Raw genomic sequence first — 22,526 nt, 5'->3', positions numbered from 1 at the left:
TCCTCGTCTGCCTATTAAGGCAATAAAAACGCAACGTCATAATTGTGTAATGATGATAAGTGATTTCCAATCTAAATATCAGTATATAAAACACAATGTCGCTTGGCAGGACAGCGTGTCGTTATGCAGCGCGTGTCCAGAATGTGCCAGTGTGGACGGTTCGTCGCGGGCGGTCGCCTTCCATGACCTGAGCGTGGTGCCTGAAGAAGGCGAACAGGAACCTAAGGTACGTTAATAAGGTCACTTATATGTCTAGCAACTATAAATATTTTACTGGTGATAGAATGACGTCTTGTGACTCCGCATAGGTAGGTACCACCACCCCGCCTAATTCTGCCGTGAAGTCGTAATGCGTTTCGGTTTGAAGGGTGGGGCAGCTGTTGTACTGAACCGAGAGCTTAGAACTCATGTCTCAAGATGGGTGGCGGCATTTACGTTGTAGATTTCTATGGGCTCCGGTAGCACCAAGTGGGCCGTGAGCTCTTTTTTTTCCCTACCTATGCTGATAACCTTGAGAGGCTATTTCAGCTTCTCCTTGACATGTAGGTGATCTCACGGGGCTCAAACCGGGAGTGTTGCTAGCATTGGCCCTAGCAAGAGCAGTGCTTCGCAGAATCTACCACCGGATCGGAAACGCGACCCTCTCAGGGCCGTTTGAGCCCCGAGAGCTCACCTACACGCTAGGGCAACGCTGAAATAGCCTCTCAAGGCTATCAGCATAGGTAGGTAGGTAAAAAAAAATCTATACAAACAAAACAATTTTCCACGTCCCTGCCAAAAAGCGCTCAAGGCAAATTTACCTTTGACTCTTAAATCGACATTCGGCTTCGAGTGTGGATTCGCTTAAGTCCAGAAATAGTTTAGGGATGATTCACGAGGCATCTGGGACTTTACGCGCATACATCGAGATATATGACTAATTTTAGTGTCATTAGTCGACGGAAAACACAAATACGGTACGCCTATACTTACTTATCACTGGTGGTAGGACGTCTTGTGAGTCCGCGCAGGTAGATACCACCAACCTGCCTGTTTGTGCCGTGAAGTACTGCATTTCGGTTTGAAGGATGGGGCAGCCTTGTATGGTTCAAACTGAGACCTTAGAACTCATGTCTCAAGATGGGTGGCGGCATTTACGTTGTAAATGTCTATGGGCTCCGGTAACCACTTAACACCAGGTGGGCTTTGAACTCGTCCACTCGTCTAAGCAATAAACAAAACTTAAGTTGAAAGAGAAAATAAACCACTTCCTCTAACCCTTTTTTAGTTTTTTATTCGGCCTAAGAAAGTGAATTCAGTACCTAGAAAGAAAATCTTTCGCGGATGATGCTCAGAGGTCGACGACCCGACACGATTTGATTCTTTAGCAAATTCTTCTTCAATTTTTTTTTATATTATAGCCATTCATAAATTACTACATGGCTATTATGTTAATGGCTTTATAACACACACAGCTCAAGTACCTACCTAATACTTAGTTTTAATATATTATTTTGAGGAACATATTTGAAATTTGAAAATTTCAAATTCACAATTGACATTGTCTATGACAACAACAAGATATTATTTTTGTGACTAAAATTGTATGTTAAAATAAATAGAATCTACCTTTTAAATCCTATCATATAATTGTCAATTCTTCGGCTTTAACGAGTCGCAGACGTAATTACAAGTACATATTTTTACAGTATAACCGCATCACTTTTATTGTCATTCAAATACTATTTTTGACGTTTACGAATACATTACAGTTTTCATAATCACGGGCACGGTGAGTCTTCGTAGAAAACGCGATGTGAAGCCGTAAAACTCCAATAGTTTTAATTACCAAAGGATTCATTAAGAAGGTTCAAAAAAACCGGCCACATCATCGTTTCTTAATAGTTATAAATCATCTAATGCTTTTGGTATGCGTTGTGAATGCGTAACAGGATTTTGTAAGGTAAATATATGGCAATTTTATTTACTACTACCTGACCCAGCAGATTTCGTAGTGGCTCAATCGATAAACAAAAGACCCAAACTTTTGTAAAAAATAAACTTAAAACAAACAAAAATAATCTGTCCGACGGGGGACGCATCAAAGGAAAAACAAAATTGTTATTTTTATTTAATTCCGAGCATTTTCATTCATTTATCTACCTTTTAAAACTTCTCTGGACTTCCACAAATAATTCAAGACCAAAATTAGCCAAATCGGTCCAGCCGTTCTCGAGTTTTATCGAGACTAACGAACAGCAATTCATTTTTATATATATAGATTACTCCATAATATCGTTCAAAAGCGATTTTAAAATACCACAAAAATATAACATTACGAATCAATTTCCTTATGAAAGAAACGTTATTAGAAACATTATCTCAAACAAAAACAAATCCGTTGTCTTGTTCGCTAAATTGAAATATCAATTGAATAAACACAAAATGCTTTTCGAACTTCAAAGGTTTTTCCTTTTCAATTAATTTAGGAATTCAATTATGTCATGTTTATAAACACAGATTAGATGAAGATTATAGTTAGTTAACAAACACATAATTATGATCTATGTGATTAAGACAGGCTCACTTCTCACACATACAAAATAGTTTTTACTGGTGGTAGGACCTCTTTTGAGTCCGCACGGGTAGGTACCACCGCCCTGCCTATTTCTGCCGTGAAGCAGTAATGCGTTTCGGTTTGAAGGGTGGGGCAGCCGTTGTAACTATACTGAGACCTTAGAACTTCTATCTCAAGGTGTGTGGCGCATTTACGTTATAGATGTCTATGGGTTCCAGTAACCACTTAACACCAGGTGGGCTGTGAGCTCGTCCACACATCTAGGCAATAAAAAAAAATAACTACAATAAACATACTATAACGATAGAAGATAATGGTTATTGATAAGATTTTTTATGGTTGGACTAGCACATGGCTCATCTGGTGTTAAGCGGTTACCGGAGCCCTTAGACATTACTTTTAAGATTGATGGATTACTGGTGGCCCGGAGGCCTTTCCAGTTTCACCAGGACAGGTGGGCGAGCAAAGGCTCAGCCAAGAGGAGTGGGATTTGCTAACAGCTGCCCGAGCGCCTCCGAAGGAGACCTAACAACTCAAGAGCAACTGCTTCGCGAATGAATCTACTACCGGATCGGAATCGCAACCCGCTGAGAAGATCCGGCGAGAAACTCAGCGTAGACATTACTGCGTGATACCCTTCAAACTGGAAGGTATTACTGCTTCACGGCAAAAATAGGCAGGTTGTCAAGAGCAGTGGTAAGCACGTAAGTTAATATTTGCAATCGAACCCGCAAAAATGTAATAAATACGCGATACTATTCCTTCATTGTGGAAGTCATTCGTGAATATTTATTAAGTACGTATTTTATTCGAAAAATTGGAACCTGCCTGCGGGATTCGAACACCGGCACATTTGCATCGATCGATAGAAACGCACAGAGCGTCTTATCCTTTAGGCCACCACGACGACTTCAAATATCGATGTTTTCATCTTGAACAGGAAGGTGATACAGATTTTTCTTATCCCAAAAATTTTTTGTTGCTGGATTTCCTAATATTTTTTTTACTACGAGTTTTATATTTATCTTTCTTGTGTGGCCGCGTAGACTTCGGTGGCCACTTAACGGCAGACGAGCCACGAGCCATTCTATCGAAGTATAGCAGCGAAAAACATAAATAAATATTTCATTATTATGATGGCGATAAATTCGCGGCTAGTTTTCAAAATATCGTCAATTAGTCAAAATATTTTTTAGGTTATCCTGACATATTGCTGTCAGTTCTGATTTCAAGAACAGACCGTTGGTCAGCATATAAGTCAAGGGCGGACGTTTCGGCGTCCAAGAAAACTGTTGTATATTTATAAACTCAGTATTCGCTCAACGTGCGCTAATACAACGTAAAGTCAACTGCTTGCTGTCATGTGAATTTCGTGTAATACTATGAAGGTGCTGTACCATTGAAATAATCCGAACCGACACTGTGATACCGCGTTTTGCCTTTATAAAGTGTTATTAACGAGACAAGTGATAAATTTTATGTGTTATAATTCATTGTATGTGTTTCGGAAATGTAAATTTTCTAAAAAGTTTGAGGGAGTTTTTCTTAATTTCTACGTGTTTTTTTTTTTGTTTATATATCAACTAATTTAAAGTGGTTTGTAAATTAAAAGTTGTTTAAATCCCTAATTACACATCGGTCCAGTATGGAAGCTGTCATTGTATTTTGAGATCGCTAAAACGTTTCGACTCCGCCTACACCGTAACGCAATGACATATTATGTCGTTACGTGGTACGGGAAAATAATTTTAGACGTTTAAGACATAAGGTGAATTTTCCGAGAGTTAATTTAGCAAAATATTTTTTTTAATTTTTTTGTTTTGCAATTCGTTATATTGTAACCGTATGTGCGAATCAATTTAGAAATAACTTTCCTTAAATTATATTTGACCTAAAAATTGTAATAAAAAAAATTACGTTGCAAGACTACAGGCGAAAGCTTAACAGAGATAAAAATTGATCCAATGTTATGCTTTTGTTATGCAGAGTAAATTTCCTTGCTACTGCGTTAGAATTAGAGAAACAATATGAAAAAAAAATATGTTTGCTTTGCATTGCCTATTATCTGAGAGATTGTTTATAGTGATAAGAATACTGTAGTATCTCACTAGACGAAGTGTAAGTGTTAATAAATAAAAAATAGTGTGTATAATACCAAGGATAATATGTACAAAGGATTATATGAAAAGGGGCCATCAATACAGATAACTATAATATAGCTAATAATAATAAATGAATAATGTAACTCTTTATCCAACTTGATTCCCGTAATTTACCTTTTTTACCTCGTATTTTCAAATGACATTATTCTAAGCCTTTCGGATTGAAAACCAAGTAATCGAATTAATCTACAGTTAAATAAATAAAAAATAGAAGGTTAAAAAATAATTTAAAAAATCCACAAAGTTTTCACATTGTTGTTGTTGTTGTAGTCCTAGGGTACCCCGCTGGTACATAGGGCTCTCACAAGTTGTCTCCACTTTACTCTGTCTTGCGCTTGCTCCTTGACATCACTCCAGGTCACGTTGGCAGTCCTCATCTCACTCTCTACGGTGCGTCGCCAAGTGTGTACAGGGCGACCAGGTCTTCTCCTGCCAAGCGGTTGCCACTCAAACGCGATTGATGCTGCGTTGACTCCGCTGCGCCGTAGAGTGTGTCCTATCCAACGCCATTTCCGATGAGCAATGTCTTGCGCGATTGGATTTTGGTCGCATTTAGTTTTCACATGCAAAGAATAAAATAAATTATTTGTAAAAAAAAAACATATCTGTAAGTTTATAATACAACGAGGTTTTAAGAATTTAAGCTTATAGTGAATTTAAAATTTTAAACTAACATTAACATGATACATAATACAATAAGTGCATATAATTCTATGAGCCCCAAGAAAATAATTCTTGAATCTATACACGAATATGTCTTCGCATTTCCAAAAGTGTACTTCCAAATATACTAAAACTACGGATGTTCCGACCATAAGCTACAGCTTCAATAATAATGAAATGTTAAAATTTTAATCACGCATATTTCTATTGGTGAACTCATCGGGAGGGAGCACTTTACGATTTGAATAATATTAATAACTTGCCAAAGTCCGCGACATGACGTTGACCGATATTAAATATCCGACGCTAGTTATTTAAATCATAAAGTAATATCATAAAGCAATGGTAGGACGTCTTGTGAGTCCGCACGGGTAGGCTATTTCTGCCGTGAAGCAGTAATGCTTCTCGGTTTTAAGGGCGGGGCAGCCGTTGTTAAAAGTGAGACTTTAGAACCCATGTCTCACGTTGTAGATGTCTATGGGCTCCGGTAACCACTTAATATCAGGTGGGCCGTCCACTCATCTAAGCAATGAAAAAAAAGCAATAGTATAAACATCAAATAAAATTTTGTAAAAAGCTCTCATCTGCCGCAAAATTGATATTACCCTACTTTTTTGTAGAACTATATAAATCATTAATCCTCCTATGTTTTCATTTAATTTTAAAAACTTCAAATATTATTTTATTATATTATATTATTTATTTTCGTTCGGGAATATTTTAAATATATTCTCATTTTAAAAAAATATGATTTTTATTTGCAGAGCGGCGGCGAGTCTCCGTGCACATGCGAAGAATGCCAAACAGAAGCCTCAAAGAAGCCCGACGATAAGAACAATACAAGAACAATGAACCAACGCGAAAACAATGTTAAAATACGACCAATTATAGATGACAATGCACACGAGCGCGTAGTGGACGTTTTAGTACATGACGCACCGGCCGAAACACCTAGGTTCTTTCAATCGGTGACCACGCCCCCATACCAAATCACCGCACCACCACCGCCGGGCTTCGTCGTCGCTCCATACCAAACTCCCAGGTTCCACACCGGCGGAAACGTGGAAGACCTCCTCGGGGACGTCCAGTCGACGCCTACGATCCAGCAAACAACGTTTATACAGCAGAATTCCGTATTCATGTGCAACACAAGACGGATCACGCAAAAGCAGTGCTGCTGCCAAAGGGATCCCCCGCCTATCGCAATAAACGGCAACCCGCAGCCCGAGATACCGAAATCCTACGTGACCGAAAAGAATATCGAATTGACGTATGATTATCCTAGAACGAAGCCAATACAGAGCTCGAAGAATTCAGGAGAGGATTTAACTACAACGACAGAAGTCGCAAGCACGGTTGTGTTTGTCGAAAGAAGGATCCCAGTTAAACCTAAGAAATTCGACTTTCTGTTCAGATCTCGATCAGCGCCGGTCGGTGAGAACGAGGAGCCGATATACGCGACCGTGAACAAGCTACCCAAAAGATTGCGTCGTATGGAGCTCGCTAATCTTGAGAAGGAAGTCGCGTATAGAACAGGCGAACCGGACTCTTCGATAAGAACAGATGTTACACTGAAAACCGATTCAGAGTCGCAATTACCGCCGCCCGATGACGACACCAGTAGATCGGAGAGAGAAAAATCGACGGCACCTCAAAGGGCAGAGTCTCCGAAAGCAAAGAAACGTAAAAGGTTTTCGCTGACGTTCAAAAAGAGAGAACGAAAAAGAAAAGAGAAAAAGAAGAAAGAAGGTAAGAATGGGACTTCAAAGAATGGCGTGCCCAAGAACGGAGGACCTATGCTGGGAGAGTGTGACAACGAGAGGCTGATCGAAGGAGATGCACATGACGTATCGTGTGCTTCGCCAACGAATAAACACAAACACTGCACTCGGCATAGACCTAGGAATACAGTATCGTCGTCCAGTTCTGGCCCGCGCTTCAAGCGGGATAGCTATCAGGTAAGGCGAAGTTTTAATCTATACTAATTTTAATATATAAAATCTACAGTCGTTTTGACGGATGTTCCGTTATAACTACTGAACCATATATCCGACTGACTTGAAATTTGGTATCTATGTAGAAAATACATGTACTTAATGGATAGGCTAATATTTATATGAGTGTTGGACTCCCTAGACCAGTTACGGGGGCGTTAATGATGAGAATCTTTATGGGGGTGAGAAATAATAATGTTAATTTTAAATGCCCAGCGAAGCGGGCGAGTACGGCTAGTTTATTTCTAAAACAATAAATAAGTAGCGTTTGAATTTGCGAAATTAATTTATAAGGATCGCCAGCCGTGACGCCAGTATTGCGTAACCTTTAAAAGCATTTCTTCACTATTGAATAGTAGTTCATTCAGATGTGGTAAACTAGAAATTATTTTTAAACATCTATTAACCTTCTTAATAAACATCTTAATGTAATGTAAAACGTGGTTTAAAACGCTTCGTTCGTATCTTCCCTTACTTAGGTTTACTGCTATTTGATGTAGGTAATGTAGGAAAGAGATCAATCTATATACAAGATGTCTTAATAACAAAAAAATCCCTCTGCACACGTGTTAAAAATGTTCCGATATATGTAATTAGAATCTACCATAGTAATTTAAACTAGTTTGACCATTTAATCTTGCGTTTTGTTATTGTATAAATATTATTTTATTTTCCGTAGTGTCGAATACTGTACTGTTTTCGTGGTCGCCGTGGTCATCCTTGACCACGAAAACCGTAAAACAGTTTTAATTATGTCAACGACTAAAAAAACCGAAGGAAATACTATCACGAATCAAAACTTTAATTTATAAAACCTATAAACCTGTTCACGTATTCTATGCGTTTGAAATTTCAATTTGTTAAAACTAATATTGTGGGTAGTTTCAAAGAAAACGTTCGTATCAGCCATCGCACTATACCTAGAGTGCGTCTTAACTATACTAAAACATTCACCGGTCACCGTCGTCGTCGAACCCGTCGCTTGCGAGTTAACCCATAACACAGCCCACTGAGTTTCTCGCCGGATTTTCTCAGTGGGTCGCGTTTAAGATCCGGTGGTAGATTCTGCGAAGCACTGCTCTTGCTAGAGTCAGTGTTAGCATCACTCCGGTTTAAGCCCCGTGAGCTCACCTACTAGTTAAGGTTACGCTGAAATAGCCTCTCAAGGCTATTAGTTTAGGTAGGAAAAAAAGAAAAAAACATTTAGCAAAAATAAATCGGTCCATTTGATTTTTTATTATTTTATTCAGGAAATAACATCGCACTCTGAGCACGAGCGAACGAACAGCTTGTGTTCTTCGGTGAACTCGCTGGGGTCAGCGTGCACTCACAAATCGAGAAAATTATCCGCCCCGACCAACGACACCTCGATACCGTGGTGCGGCTGCTGGGGAGCCGGGTGTGTGTGAATAAACTATTTTGAAGTTAGTTTAAAAAACGTAAACAAGTAGAAATCCTCCAATGTCTCAATTACCCTGCGTAGTTAATGTTTTTGAAAAAAATTTCAGGTCTTCCAAGCACGTTCAAACAACGCCGTCGCGTCCAAATTACTTATATTCGTAGACTACTCACTCGCATCTAGTTTTGTATTAAATCTAATTACAGTACCCGGCGATAAATGTTGCACATCGACCGTGGGAAAGAGACGGGTAATTTTTGCTCCGTAGAACGTTATATCTGTCGCACATTACCTAATTGACATTTAGTCTCCATAGATACACGTTAGTGTTTCGTCGCACGTAGGTAACGCTATACAAGAAAAACATAAATTAGACGACTGTCTCTTTCTAAATATCGATGTGCAATACTTATTGCCTGGTACTGTAAGTTATTTACTTTAAATTTTTTAAATTAATTCTTAAATCTCATTTTCAATTTAATACGAGCTATGATTTATTATTGTAAAAACTTTAACAGTCGGATGATTTAGTGTTCACAGTTGAATTTGAATTCTTTATGTATTTCGATTCGTCAAATACCGCTTTACTGAAAATAGGATGTGTTATAAGCCTGTGTGGATTCTGCCTATTCCTACCCCGAAGCAGTAATGTATTCCGGCTTAATAGGTAGAACAGTTACGTGGCGGGATCCACAGTGAGATCTACGCCCTTATGTTTGCCGCTACGGACGCCTTTCCAACTCCATACGAATTTGAGTTAACTTTTACGCGATTGAGAAGTTACAAAACTCATACTGAGTACACTGAGCGAGATCTGTGAGTTCCGGTAGCCATATAAAATCAAGTGATTCGTGTAGGTACATATTCAGTGCAAAAAACAAACCAAAATATATTTTTACAATCGAAGATCTTCAGAATTCAGTACAGTATAATAGATTGGGGGGAGTAGACTAGAGTTAGAATAGGGACAAATCTGGTATGTCACAATACTTTTATTTAGATTTAACTGTTGAACTGAAAATCACTTTTATTTAGTGTTTAAGAATATTAATTAATTTAGTCATCAAAGTTTTGTAACTCATTAAATTATATAAAAAAATTAATTACCTAAAGTTAGGTACCTACCTAACAACTAAATAGTGCCAGCCCTATCGAAAAAATCTATTGTCCCCATACGTAACCTGATTCACCCCTAATCCAAAGTGAATCGGGTCAGGCTAGTTTTTTTGTTTTTGTGTATATTTTGTAATGAACTATGTATAATAACGCATCGTATATAAAAATTTAAGCCTCCGGAACCATTTTAATCACATTTTTATTGGTATTACCCTAAGAAAAACCATTGAAAATTTGTGTTGGATTTCGAAAGGGTCCCGATTCCCCTCAATCTACGGTAACGTCATATTTTTAAGCAATCTTTTAATTTAGCCGAAAATAATGTTAGTGGCTACGTAGTAAGTAGTAATTCGTATTGCATTAGCGTAGGTACGGCGTTCGATAGATTCTTCATCTTTTACCAAAAAAATAAATTGCTTTTTACTTTTGTTTACTCGTTAAGAACATTATCAAGTTAAAGAATTTATTGTTTTGTATTCTATTTATTGTTTGTAAATAATGGAGAAAAACTGTGATTCTCGTTTAGCGATGTGCTAATATTAATTTACCATAGTTGTATGAGAATAAAATTTTATACGTTCATGGCTTTGTTTTCATACAAATCTGCTTACCGTTATGAGTAAGTTTTGTGATGGTTCCCGCGTTATTATGGTGACGTCAATTGTAAGTATATATAAAGTACTCGAAATCATAATTAAAAAAATGGTGCGCGTGAAAGAATTGAAACTTCTTCTGCGGTGTGTACTATTGTGGTTTTCTTCATTTTTTTCGATTTCATAGAACCGCACAAAGCGGAGACTTAGAATAGGGAATGCTGTGTATGAGAGAAACAACCTAGCTTTTTTTTTCTTAGATGTGTGGACGAGCTCACAGCTCACCTGGTGTTAAGTGGTTACCGGAACCCATAGACATCTAGAACGTAAATGCCGCCACCCATTTGAAATATGAGCTCTAAGGTCTCAGTATACTTACAACGGCTGCCCCGCCCTTCAAACCGAAACGCATGACTACTTCACGGCATAAGTAGGCAGGGTGGTGGTACCTACCCGCGGGGACTAGCAAGAGGTCCTACCACCAGTAATCTCAAGTATAGTTACAACGGCTGCCCCACCCTTCAAAACGAAACACATTACTGCGTCACGGCAGAAATAGGCAGAGTGGTGGTACCTACCCGTGCGGACTCACAAGAGGTCCAACCACTAGTCACTCTCGCTCTTCCTAAATTGTATCTTTTCCTTCTAGCCGTAACGAATCTTTTTTTTAATTTATTTCTTAGATGTGTGGACGAGTCCACAACCCTGGTGTTAATTGGTTACTGCAGCCCATAGACATCTACGGCGTAAATGCGCCACCCACCTTGAGATATAAGTTAGGTCTCAAGTATAGTTACAGTCGCGAGTTAAATTTTCCTCTCAAAGCGCCTAAAGAAGTTTCATTAAAAAAAAAATTGTCGCATGCGAGTAAATAAAACACACAACATACATAGATGGTTATTTAATATAAAATATGACACATTCCTTTGAACTGTGTGTTTACAGTAATTGAGACGCATAGCAAAATTGATTTCACGAACGACGCGTCTCCGGCCTGCCGTCAACTAACACCGACAAGGACATGACAATGACATATCAACATTCCCGAATTCTAATGAACCTTTCACACATAGTCTTCATTAACAGCGCTGTGTTGCCACATATGAAGATTTATGAATTTTTTTATAGGACGTACAGTGTCATCTTTTTTTATTATTATCATGGCAACACTGTCTCTTTTCACTCAGCCTGTTAGGATATCTAGTCTATGGCAAGAAACGCTCACATCAAAATTATTATGTATATTATTATTTTGCGTTATAATATTCACATTTCTTTTTTGAATTTAAGTTTGATCATCTTGTTGTTCTAATGAACCGAATGAACAAACGATGCCTTGAACAATACGGAAGGTTCGTTTGATTAAATCAAGTGTTGCCATAGCAAAAAAAAAACATGTCTGTCATGCCCTTCGTGGTAGCTTCTCTATCCGAATATCACAACATCAATCAAACTACAGCATAAATATAAAGTTAACGTGCACGAACAGATTTTCTAAGCCATTTTGTTATATAGCTTCACATTATCAAAATAGGGTTTCATGGTGGATATTTAAAAAAAAAGATGATCTATTTAATTAGTTTTCAGTAAAAAACGGAGCTTTTATCTCCTCGCGCACATCATTAATCTTAATTGTTTAGTCTTCAAAATACACGATAAGAAGACTTAAGTTTTATACACACTAAGGACACCCTACCAAAAGCTTAGGTACTTTACGACAACGCAGTCAGACGGTAGGCAGGGACGCAACGTCCGAACAAGCTTACATCGATACAACCATAGAACATTCGAGAGAAACTACGCGAAAAACAATCGAAAATAAAAATGGAAACTAAAAAAAAAAAAAAACTAGGAATCACCGAAATCACGATCAGTTACGAAAACATACATGGCACTTAAAAAAAAAAACAAACAAAAAAAAATTACATCCGAAAAATAATATTGCGTTCATCAAATAACAAAAATATCAATATAAAAATCTTTCTTTAAAAAAATATATCTCAATAAATAAATTATTAAGCGAAAACTAATAAAAACACAATGAATTTACATTATTTACACGGACCACTTCATCGTAGAAATATTAATGAAAAATAAAACACACACGCATTAGGGGAAGGGTTATTTGTGAAAGGAATTAAAATTTTTAAGAAAACCCAACGGAAATTCTTGAGATCGATACAAAGCGAAAAATTCTAGACCAATTATAATATTAAATATATATAAAAAACAATAGGTACGCTCAATGTCTTTCTTTTCTCATTCGATTAGTAGTAAAATATAAAAACTCCATATTTCCCCTAATGGACATGACGTGGCGTCTCTTTCGCGCAAACGTGCACGCCGCACTGTGCGCGAAAGAGATAGCACAATACGCTATTACAATATTGATAAAAACTTACATTTTACACGTCTTAAATCTACGCTTACTGGAGAATATTTTATATATTAGATATTATATTCTTAATCGAAAACATTACACGTACGTACTTATAATTAATAATGCTTACAAATACGCGAAACAGATGAAATACAATTATTAGTCGTAAAACACGATAAGTTTATTATATATAATATATATTAATGATAGCATTGCACGTTTTTTGGCAAAATAAAACAATATACATACATATATTAATATATATGAACACCTAAAATCATTTCTCATACGAAAAGTATTTAATAATATAAAATTTTCGAAATTCATCTAAAATACAGTGTGATGTTTTAAAAAATATTTAAATACACAAAAACTAAATCTTATTTTAAATTTCAGTACGGAGATAAATCTTTTTTTAATCAGCGTTCACATAAACGAGCGCGCACTTGACTCGTGCGCATTTTAGCTTACGCGAATATATCTGACGAGATTGTAAAAAAAAAAAAAAAATTGCTTCTAACAAAAGCGAGCCTCGAAATAATACATATTATTAAAATGTACAATACAATAATTTCCTACGCGGCAATTATCTACACACACTTACATTTACAAAAATAGGCCACTCGCGCGATTCTTTAAAACTATCGATATATAACTTATGTATCGATTCGATTCGATAATCGATATATAACTTATATATCGATTCCAAGCCAACTTAAGCTACATAATTTAAGCGAAACGCTTTACCAATTCATAAATAAACTCGTTCTAATTACCGTTGATGAAATAATCGTAAAACATCTCCTGAATCGACTTTGAATCGATAAAATTTTATCATTCGATAAAAATAAAACGCCGCATAAACGATTCGCGTTATGAATTTGTTAATATTAATAAAAGGAACTAAACGATAGATCAGTCTCGAATGTTATTACGAAAGTGAAGTTGCCATTTGAAAATAATAAAGATCGATATAAAAATGTGATGATTCAAACAACAAAAAAACACTCACTGTGTTGTTTAATTATAATACATTTTCTAATAATTTTATCTAGCTCGACTCTGCCATATTGTTATACTAAACTAATTAAAAATACCCAAAATAATTAATGGGAAAATAATGATACGAAGGCTCACAAAGCAAAGGGAAGCACACATCTTAAGCGACTACATTTTAAACGTCAATAGTTTGACAGACTGTCATTTCTTTTTTTTTACCGGTGTGCTGCCTATATCCAAAGATTCTCGATTCATACAACACTAATATGCAAATAATGTTATTTATATGTTCCGAGTAAAATCTCACAGGTAATATATTCTGAATTCACAGATCATATAAACGGTATCACGTCTTTAATTTTTTATTATTATGATATTATAGCAATCTGTGATCATGGTAGCCTGGCAAGACCAAATTGATTTATGATTCAGAAGTATCTAAACAATAATTATATTGATAAGGCGATTTCAAAGCTGATTTTCTACAAACTTTTGTCCAGTATGTAACTTAAAAATGACTATTGCTATTATTTATTTACAAATATTACGGCATCTAGGGTTTCACAAAAATATCACAACTCAAAGCTGCACTTTCAGTAAAAAAAAAGATACAAAAAATCAAAACACATTGAACCAGGGTCACATACGAAAGGCATTTTTGTATGTTGGCAATACCGTTTGATTTCAAAGACACACTTACACCGATACTTTTTTAAAACAACGATTACAAATACGTCACTTACAATTACGTAATTATCATAAACAATTACTCCTTAATATTTTCGATTGAACGGAATGTGCTCGTTACGTGGTGTTGCCATTAATACAAACGTTAACTATCAAATATACTCGATAATACTAGGTTTAAAAAAACCTTTTCATTAAATACGTTTTTGTGCTGGAATTTCCAATCTTAAAGCTATTTAAATGCGATAATTTTAGAAAGTGTTAATCGATTATTTTTAATCCTCACAAAATCGATATAAAATACCAATCGATTATTGTTTGTTGTATATAATAACGACTACACGAACAGTACTGAATACGAATATAAATAAACAAAACGAATACATTCAAACGATGAAAGCCGTGAAAATATGGGAACATACCGCAAGCCTCTAATAAGAACAGCGTCACACTAAGCATGCATTGATATGGAAAAACGTATATTAAAATAAAAACGCACTATAAATTCTAAGGAATCTATCATCACGTCGACTTCAAAAATACTACAATAGAACAACAATAGCTTGCCGATACACAACGTTAATACAGTAAATCGATATAAAATTATCGACTACAAAAGTCGATAGTCGATTAATGCCCGTATTACGCGCACGCACCGTCACTAGTTTGAAACAAAAAAAACCTCACTTCGAGATTGAATTCGGTCGACACCAAGCCGTTTCGAAAATGTTCAGTGACGTCACGGGACCGCGTGACGTCAGACGTCGTTCATCACGAATGCAACCTGCATTGTGGTTTCCTGAAAATTATATAACATTTAAAATTATTTCTTATCATAACAGTCAATACACAAACGATTATGACATACTATGTTTTTTTGTAGTTATGGGCGTATTGCGAGTCCACCGTTACACGACACCACTGAGTCTTCGACCTCATGTCTCAAGGTCGAGAAATGACTCAAGTGATGAGGGTGAGGCCAAGTGATCGTTAAACAATGTTAAAGTAAAATATATGACATCGTGGGTGGGTGAATAGGAACAAGTGAGTTTTTGTAATTTTTTATGATTATTCTTTAATACATTATAATATCTTAATGCATTATAAATGAAACTTTTAAATTAGCGGAACCATTATGATCTCCTTTTTTTTTATCCTACCTAAGCTACCTAGCCTTGAGAGGCTATTTTTGCTTGACCTTAACTAGTAGGTGAGCTCACAGGGCTCAAACCAAAAGGATGCTAACAGTGATCCTAGCTAGAGCAAGGATCTCCTTTTTATTACTATAACTACAAAAAAAAGAAACGATAAAAATCAATGTCGAACTTAAAAAGTGTCCCGACCCCCCCCCCCTCCTATTTTACGGTACATAAAGAACTCACCAACTGCCCTCACACCATGACAAACGCCTCCTGCCCTCGAAACAGAAACGGGTGCTGATCGATCATTGTCTGGACGATGTCCTCGAGGTAGGGCCTCGTCATCTCGAACCTGCCCATGTCCGAGAACTGCACCGGGAGGAGGGTCGGCCACCAGCAAATCGCCAGGTTCTTGCTGTCCATCGAGTTCAGTTTGGAATTGTCGGCGACTCTAAAACATGCAACGACATACAGACAAATAGATTTACATAACTCCCCAGATCACGATTGAGGTGTGTTAAGAGTTTGAGGTTTTTGTCTCGTATGTCTCTAGCTTCGTATCTCTGGATGAAATTATTGCAATATAATATTCAGTTAGGTATTCAAGCATTAATCAATTTGGTTGAGAATTAAAAATTATTGGCAGATGTCTGAATCTCGCTTACATTTTCAAGATAAGTTTGCAGATATACAAATTCTGAACAACAACATTCGGACCGTCGCCCGTCGCTTGCAACGAAGGGCTCGGCGAGTAAATGAACCCATAGACCCAGCCCACTGAGTCTCTCGCCGGATCTTCTCGTTCTCAGTGGGTCGCTTTTCCGATCCGGTGGTAGATTTTACGAAGCACGGCTTTTGCTAGGGTTTATGTTAGCAACTACATCAGGTTTGAAGCCGGTGACGCTGATATGATCTCTCAAGACCATCATCAGCTTAAGTAGGAAAAAAAAAACGGGCCGTCGGTCTACCGAACAATATCATCCGTTCAGTGGAAGATCTTCCTTTCGCCGTTAAATCTTCCAAACGGGTCGTCAATAAATATCTCCTATCTACCTCCTAAAGCCTTATATTTTTGGTTAGAAATTTATATTTATTTTTAAATGTTTACATTAAATTATGGACGTTTTAAGGATTTTATAGAGATTCTATCCAATTTGAATGAGTGTTGCGTGTGTGCGTGCGTGTGCGTGCGCGCCCGTACCTGGCGAAGTGGTGCAGCAGGTAGTCGAGCGTGGCGCGCGCGAGCGGCGTGAGCGCGGAGTGCAGCAGCGCGCGTAGGGCCAGCAGCCGCCAGCTGCGGTCCTTGAGCTCCACGCCGCCCGCCATGCAGCCGCGCATCGCTGTACCCACAACGTGCACTTCTACACACCACACTCTAACTTTACTATGCCGGCTCAGACCAGAGATCAATACACACGTCTGCTATTTCAACTCAATCAGATTAAATACACAAAAAAAACACATAAACAAACACGATAAGCCAAAATTATTCATTTCATGCCGGAGCCACACTGCGCTACTATTCGCTATTCGCGTTATGCGGGATATTCACGCGCATACGGCGAAGTGTGGAGAGTATATTCGCCAATATTCGCTTTATTCGTACGCATAACACATAAGCACGAATAGCAAATACGCGTATCCGTCGACTTGTCGGTTTTTTGACACACTTCAAGGAACACGAATAGGTCCAATATACGCAACGACTGCCCACACTTCGGTCGGTGAGTCATTCGCTCGCTTGCGGCGATCCACCAGCGTTTTCTTTTCGGTCTTTTAGTAGCTCTGTACTTGTACAACAAGTAATAGTAAGAAGCATTTATAAAATAATTAATTGCGACAATTCTCAACACGTCCATCGCTCCACGCAAACAACACACATATTTTCCTTTTTTGGCATAATTCGGCATACAAGTTCGAAGTGTGGATAGCATAATTGTTGTTTGCGCGCGCATAACAAATATGTTGGCGAATACGGCGTAGTCACATAACGAATAGCGCATAACGCAGTGTGGTTCGAGCATTATACTTTACTATGTGATATCCCCTGATCACTGTTGAAGTCTTAACGGCATTAATATAAAGGCGTTATTCCTATGCACGACTAAAATCAATATCAAGAACCCTCCTAAATGTATTTATCTTACTTACAGGTGGCGCTGTATATATGTATGCCACTAATCGTTCATACGTTCTGGTTCGGAAGGCAGAGGTCCCGTTAGTACGATAATAACTAATAGTCTTCATGTTATCATGTCTATTGGCTCTCTGATAACTCAATCCCGGTCACCAGGGTCACAAGGGCTCGACGAGTAAATTAGCCCACTGAGTTTCTCGCCGGATCTTCTCAGTGGGTCGCGTTTCCGATCCGGTGGTAGATTCTGCGAAGCACGGCTCTTGCTAAGGTTCGTGTTAGCGCAACGTCGTCAGGTTTGAGCCCCGTGAGCTCACCTACTAGCCCGGTGACGCTGATATCGTCTCTCTAGAGTAGACCATCAGCTAAGGTATGAAAAAAAACCTCAAGACTGGTCGTGCGCGCTATCCGTTTACTCCAATAAATTTAACGTGAAAATCAGAAAAGATTATAGCTTACTCGCGATATCTTCCAACTGTGCCATGCTCGCTTCATCGAGTAATGGCGGTAATTTCTTCGAGAAGAAATCCTTGAGCGCAGTAGCGACAGCATTCACGGGTATGTCTAGCGAATCTAAGTCTATATTCGGATCTGAAAATAATAAATAGATTACACATTATAATTCGTTTGTAGTCATCGCGGACTAAAGGATAAGACGCCCGGTGCGTTCGTATTTAACGATACGACTGTACCGGTGTTCGAATCTCGCAGTCAATAAACAAACTTTTCTAATATTTTTTAATTAAATATATTCTTAGCTCGTGTTCACTAATAACTTTCAACTTAAATAAATATTGAATGCGAATATAACTTGTATAAACACTGCACAAATGAGACATAACTAAAAATCTCAAGGTGAACGGACCACTTAACACTTAAGTAGATCTTGTATTAACATTGTCCATGTATTAATAATTACTTTAACTGTATAAAGCCTTCATTAAAATAACCTTTAAATACTTTCTCATCAAAACGCAATAACAATTGTTGATAAAACTACAGGGTGTTGTATTGTCCATATTATAATCACTAGGGTTATTGTGACTTATTACTAAATTTATTTTTGAAGTGAAACTTCTAATGCGACTTCCAACAAGGTTACGTTAACCGTTTAAAGCTCCTGAGGAGGGGGAATAGAAAGAGACAGAGCGAGAGTGAACGCGTGGCACTCGAACGCATGCGCGTAGTATACCTGTTACAGGCCAACGCGAGCTTTAGCAACGAGTAGGGTCCAATATTTTAATGAAGTATTTAAAAATACATTTTTTATTTTTTCTATATATAATTTAAAATATATATAATATAAATGTTGAAGATGTCGCATCTCTTATACCACATCATTCCATATTACAAGAACAATCTGATTTAAGGATGAAAAAAACGAAGAAAACCACAATACTACACATCGAAAAAGAAGTTTAACTTCATTCACGTGCACCAAATTGCAAGCGCACCGTTTTTTTTATTTATTAGCACGTACTATCTGACATCTATTATAATCGAAGTAAGGACTGACCTTCGTAGAACTTGGTGAAGAGCATATCGACGTGAGCCCTGTTCCCAGGCACGCGGTACAGTCCCTCGGAGCCCAGCCCTTCGCGCTCTATGAACTCTATGCACTTCTCTACGAACAGCGGAACGCCGTGTCCGCCCTGGAGGGTAGAGAAAGCTCATTGTCAATCACTGTGCCGTTGATACAATACGATAAGTCGAGTCCGAGGATCCGACGCCGGTAATAATCAAATCATCTGGATATAACCATCATGTCATAAAGTTTTTTTATATTAAACTAGCCGTACTCGCCCGCTTCGCTGCGCATTTAAAATTAACATTATTATTTATTGTCATTATTATTAAGGAGTCCAACACTCATATAAATATAAGCCTATCCATTAAGTACATGTATTTTCTACATGAATACCAAGTTTCAAGGCAATCGGATGCATGGTTCAGTAGTTATAACGGAACATCCGTAATAACAACTGTAGATTTATATATTAGTATAGATTATATTAAATTAATTATGAAAGGCGAGTTAATGACCGCCAATTACTTGCTACCATATGTTACATTCGGTATTAGATAGATTAACTATCATTATGTTTAAGAGAGACATGAAAAGTTGGATCAGTAAATTACGTAACGTTACACAGAAAGAGTAATAGTATCAGAATTGGATTGATTATATTCGTTAAAATAACAAAGCCAATTATAATGCGCTTAATATAAAGATCTATGTATAAATTGAAATTGAAAAACGTCAACTAAAAAACTTCAAAGCGAAGAGATATAAAAATATACCACAGAATAGATACGACATAGAAACTGAAGAAGAAATAAAATGGGTCATTGGGTCATCCATCGACATCGACATTGATAACCGCCTCACTTCCATATAAGCAAGAAACAGGACTTCTAATTTTCTCCTACCCGCCGTCCTGCCCTAACTAAGGTCATTTACCTGTGGACCCCAATTCTGAATTGACGCTGCATTGGCCGCTTGTGATGAGTTCTTCTTGTCCTTACTCTTCGAGAATTCCTGTTGAACAAAAGTACTGTACTTTAAAAAACAATAAATTCTTGTTGATCTGGTTAACAAAATAAAAAACGTTCGGAAGTACCTCCAAATCGTCGCAGCTTTAACACTGATACAGAATGCAATTTCATCGCCGAGAAAAATTGGCAAGAAATTTGCTTTTGTCAGACAGAAGAAGTGTGTACATTATTGGACAAAATTTTTTTTATTATTAGAATTTTTTTAATGAGCATGACTACAATTAGAACACTAGAGACACAGAAGTGATCAGGTTATTTAAGGTATACTGGTGGTAGGACCATTTGTGAGTCCGCGCGTTTAGGTACCACCACCCCGCTTATTTCTGCTGTGAAGTAGTAATGCGTTTCAGCTTGAAGGGTGGGGCAGCCGTTGTAACTATAACTGAGATCTTAGAACATATCTCAAGGTGGTTGGCGCATTTATGTTGTAGATGTCTATGGGCTCCAGTAACCACTTAACAACCGGTGGGCTGAGAGCTCGTCCACCCATAGAAGCAATAAAAAAAGGTGTTTCATTCTTCTTTTTTTAACATCGAAGCCCCCGCCTTCGGAACAACGTTCACTCCAGAACCTTCGCGTTGATACCTAACGCTTTCCCAAAGAACTTTTTCGCCACGCATCATCTCTTCTCAAAGGATATTAGAAAGAGATTTCTGTGCTATAGACATCGAAATAGCTGCGCTGGTTAACGACACCACCAAGCGGACCGTATAGTCTACATTCGCCTACATTCGCGCAATAAGTGAAATATTTGGCGGGAACGCGAGGAGTGAAGTTGTGTGATTTGTTTTATTTTGTCTGTTTAGTGTTTCTTGAGGTTTTAATGTGTAATAACGGTGGTTTATTAACTGTTTAATATCTGTGAAAGTGCACTAATGTGGGAAAAAAAAACAAGGCTGCTGGACGTAACTTCTCGGGATCCTTCAAAAAGTCCAGTAAAAAATCTCAGTAAATGATCACTATTTTACTGAGATCATCCCATACATAATCTCATCTCATTTCATTTAATTTCACTCCATATTATCATTTTTCATAAAAATAAGAATATAAATTAAAATAAGACATGACCTAAAGGTCTTAGTTACCAGGTCATTAAATATCTTTAAAAAAAAAGCTGTCAATAAGTGAATATCGCGACGGATGACATTAGATCACCTTGTGCCTCCTGTCGTGTTTGCCGAAGGGGTGGGGTCTGCGGCGCGGGTCCGGCGCGCTGGCCGTACAGTTCTCCTGTATCGACGCCGGGTACTCGCCGGCAAGTATCTTAAACAAATTCGTCATCTATATATATATAAAAATGAATTACTGTTCGTTAGTCTCGCTAAAACTCGAGAACGGCTGAACCGATTTGGCTAATTTTGGTCTTATTATTTGTGGAAGTCCAGAGAAGGTTTAAAAGGTAAATAAATATGAAAATGCTCGGAATTAAATAAAAATAACAATTTTGTTTTTCCTTTGATGTGACCTCCGTCGGACGGATTTGTTTTGTTTGTTTTAAGTTTATTTTATACAAAAGTTCAGGTCTTTTATTTATCGAATGAGGCACTACGAAGTCTGCCGGGTCAGCTAGTTTTGAATATTATATTCGCTCGCTACGTACACTACGTTTGCTGAGTGCACATATCATTTAAATTGCAATCGAGATCAGATTTAGGTACTATTTAGTTACTATATAATGATTGTGATTTGTTTTGTGCAGCAATAAATAAATATAACAAAAAAAATGGTTGCCAAGTGATCGTTCAGTAATTCCCACTCTATGAGACTTATTAACTTTTGCAATAAATTATCTTTGTAGTCGATAATGAAGTCTTCTTTTTTTTACCGTACCTTATCCCCTAGGTCCCGACCTAGGGGATAAGGAAAGTAGAGGTAGAGGAAGGCAGAGGAGGTGCGAATTTTTATAATCTATTTTCTTCTATGAGCCGCCTCCTCTCTCTCTCTCATATCGTCATTCACACACTCCATCCATGTCTTCTTCGGTCGACCTCTTTCCCCTCTACCTTGCACCATTATTTCCATACATTTCCTAGTTACAGGCATCGATAATGAAGTGACATAACCAATGCGGCCTACACACGACCCTAACATCAATTGCGATATCGTGACAGAGGTGGGAGGACCTTAAATCGTACCCTAAATCACCT

The 22,526-nt window shown here is 37.6% G+C and overlaps 2 protein-coding genes across 7 annotated transcripts in view; one reads left to right on the top strand and one right to left on the bottom strand.

Annotated features, from left to right (window-relative positions):
• LOC114239623 (uncharacterized) overlaps nt 1-10,473 on the top strand; it is a 78,693-nt gene extending 68,220 nt beyond the window's left edge. For 2 of the 4 annotated variants that reach the window (XM_089739634.1, XM_089739633.1), the window contains exons 5-8: nt 110-226; nt 6,147-7,340; nt 8,627-8,775; nt 8,885-10,473. In XM_089739634.1, coding sequence (XP_089595760.1) covers nt 110-226; nt 6,147-7,340; nt 8,627-8,775; nt 8,885-8,939 — 1,515 coding nt within the window. In that variant the 3' untranslated portion in view covers nt 8,940-10,473. Of the gene's footprint in view, nt 1-109; nt 227-6,146; nt 7,341-8,626; nt 8,801-8,884 lie in introns of all 4 variants that reach the window. The other 2 variants (XM_089739635.1, XM_089739636.1) reach the window with 2 other exon arrangements.
• Nucleotides 10,474-11,370: 897 nt separating this feature from the next.
• RhoGAPp190 (Rho GTPase-activating protein 190) overlaps nt 11,371-22,526 on the bottom strand; it is a 45,497-nt gene continuing 34,341 nt past the window's right edge. For 2 of the 3 annotated variants that reach the window (XM_089739630.1, XM_089739632.1), the window contains 7 exons: nt 21,535-21,642; nt 20,285-20,362; nt 19,340-19,475; nt 18,283-18,414; nt 16,891-17,050; nt 15,933-16,140; nt 11,371-15,349 (listed from right to left, as the gene is read on the bottom strand). In XM_089739630.1, the coding sequence (XP_089595756.1) occupies nt 15,942-16,140; nt 16,891-17,050; nt 18,283-18,414; nt 19,340-19,475; nt 20,285-20,362; nt 21,535-21,642 (813 nt within the window). In that variant the 3' untranslated portion in view covers nt 11,371-15,349; nt 15,933-15,941. The remainder of the gene's footprint in view (nt 15,350-15,932; nt 16,141-16,890; nt 17,051-18,282; nt 18,415-19,339; nt 19,476-20,284; nt 20,363-21,534; nt 21,643-22,526) is intronic. The other variant, XM_089739631.1, reaches the window with a different exon arrangement.

Source organism: Bombyx mandarina, chromosome A1, assembly GCF_030267445.1.
Source record: "Bombyx mandarina strain Sakado chromosome A1, ASM3026744v2".
Taxonomy (NCBI): Eukaryota; Metazoa; Arthropoda; class Insecta; order Lepidoptera; family Bombycidae; genus Bombyx; species Bombyx mandarina.
Note: the sequence above shows the minus strand (reverse complement) of the source record. Positions and strands in the feature narration are given on the sequence as shown.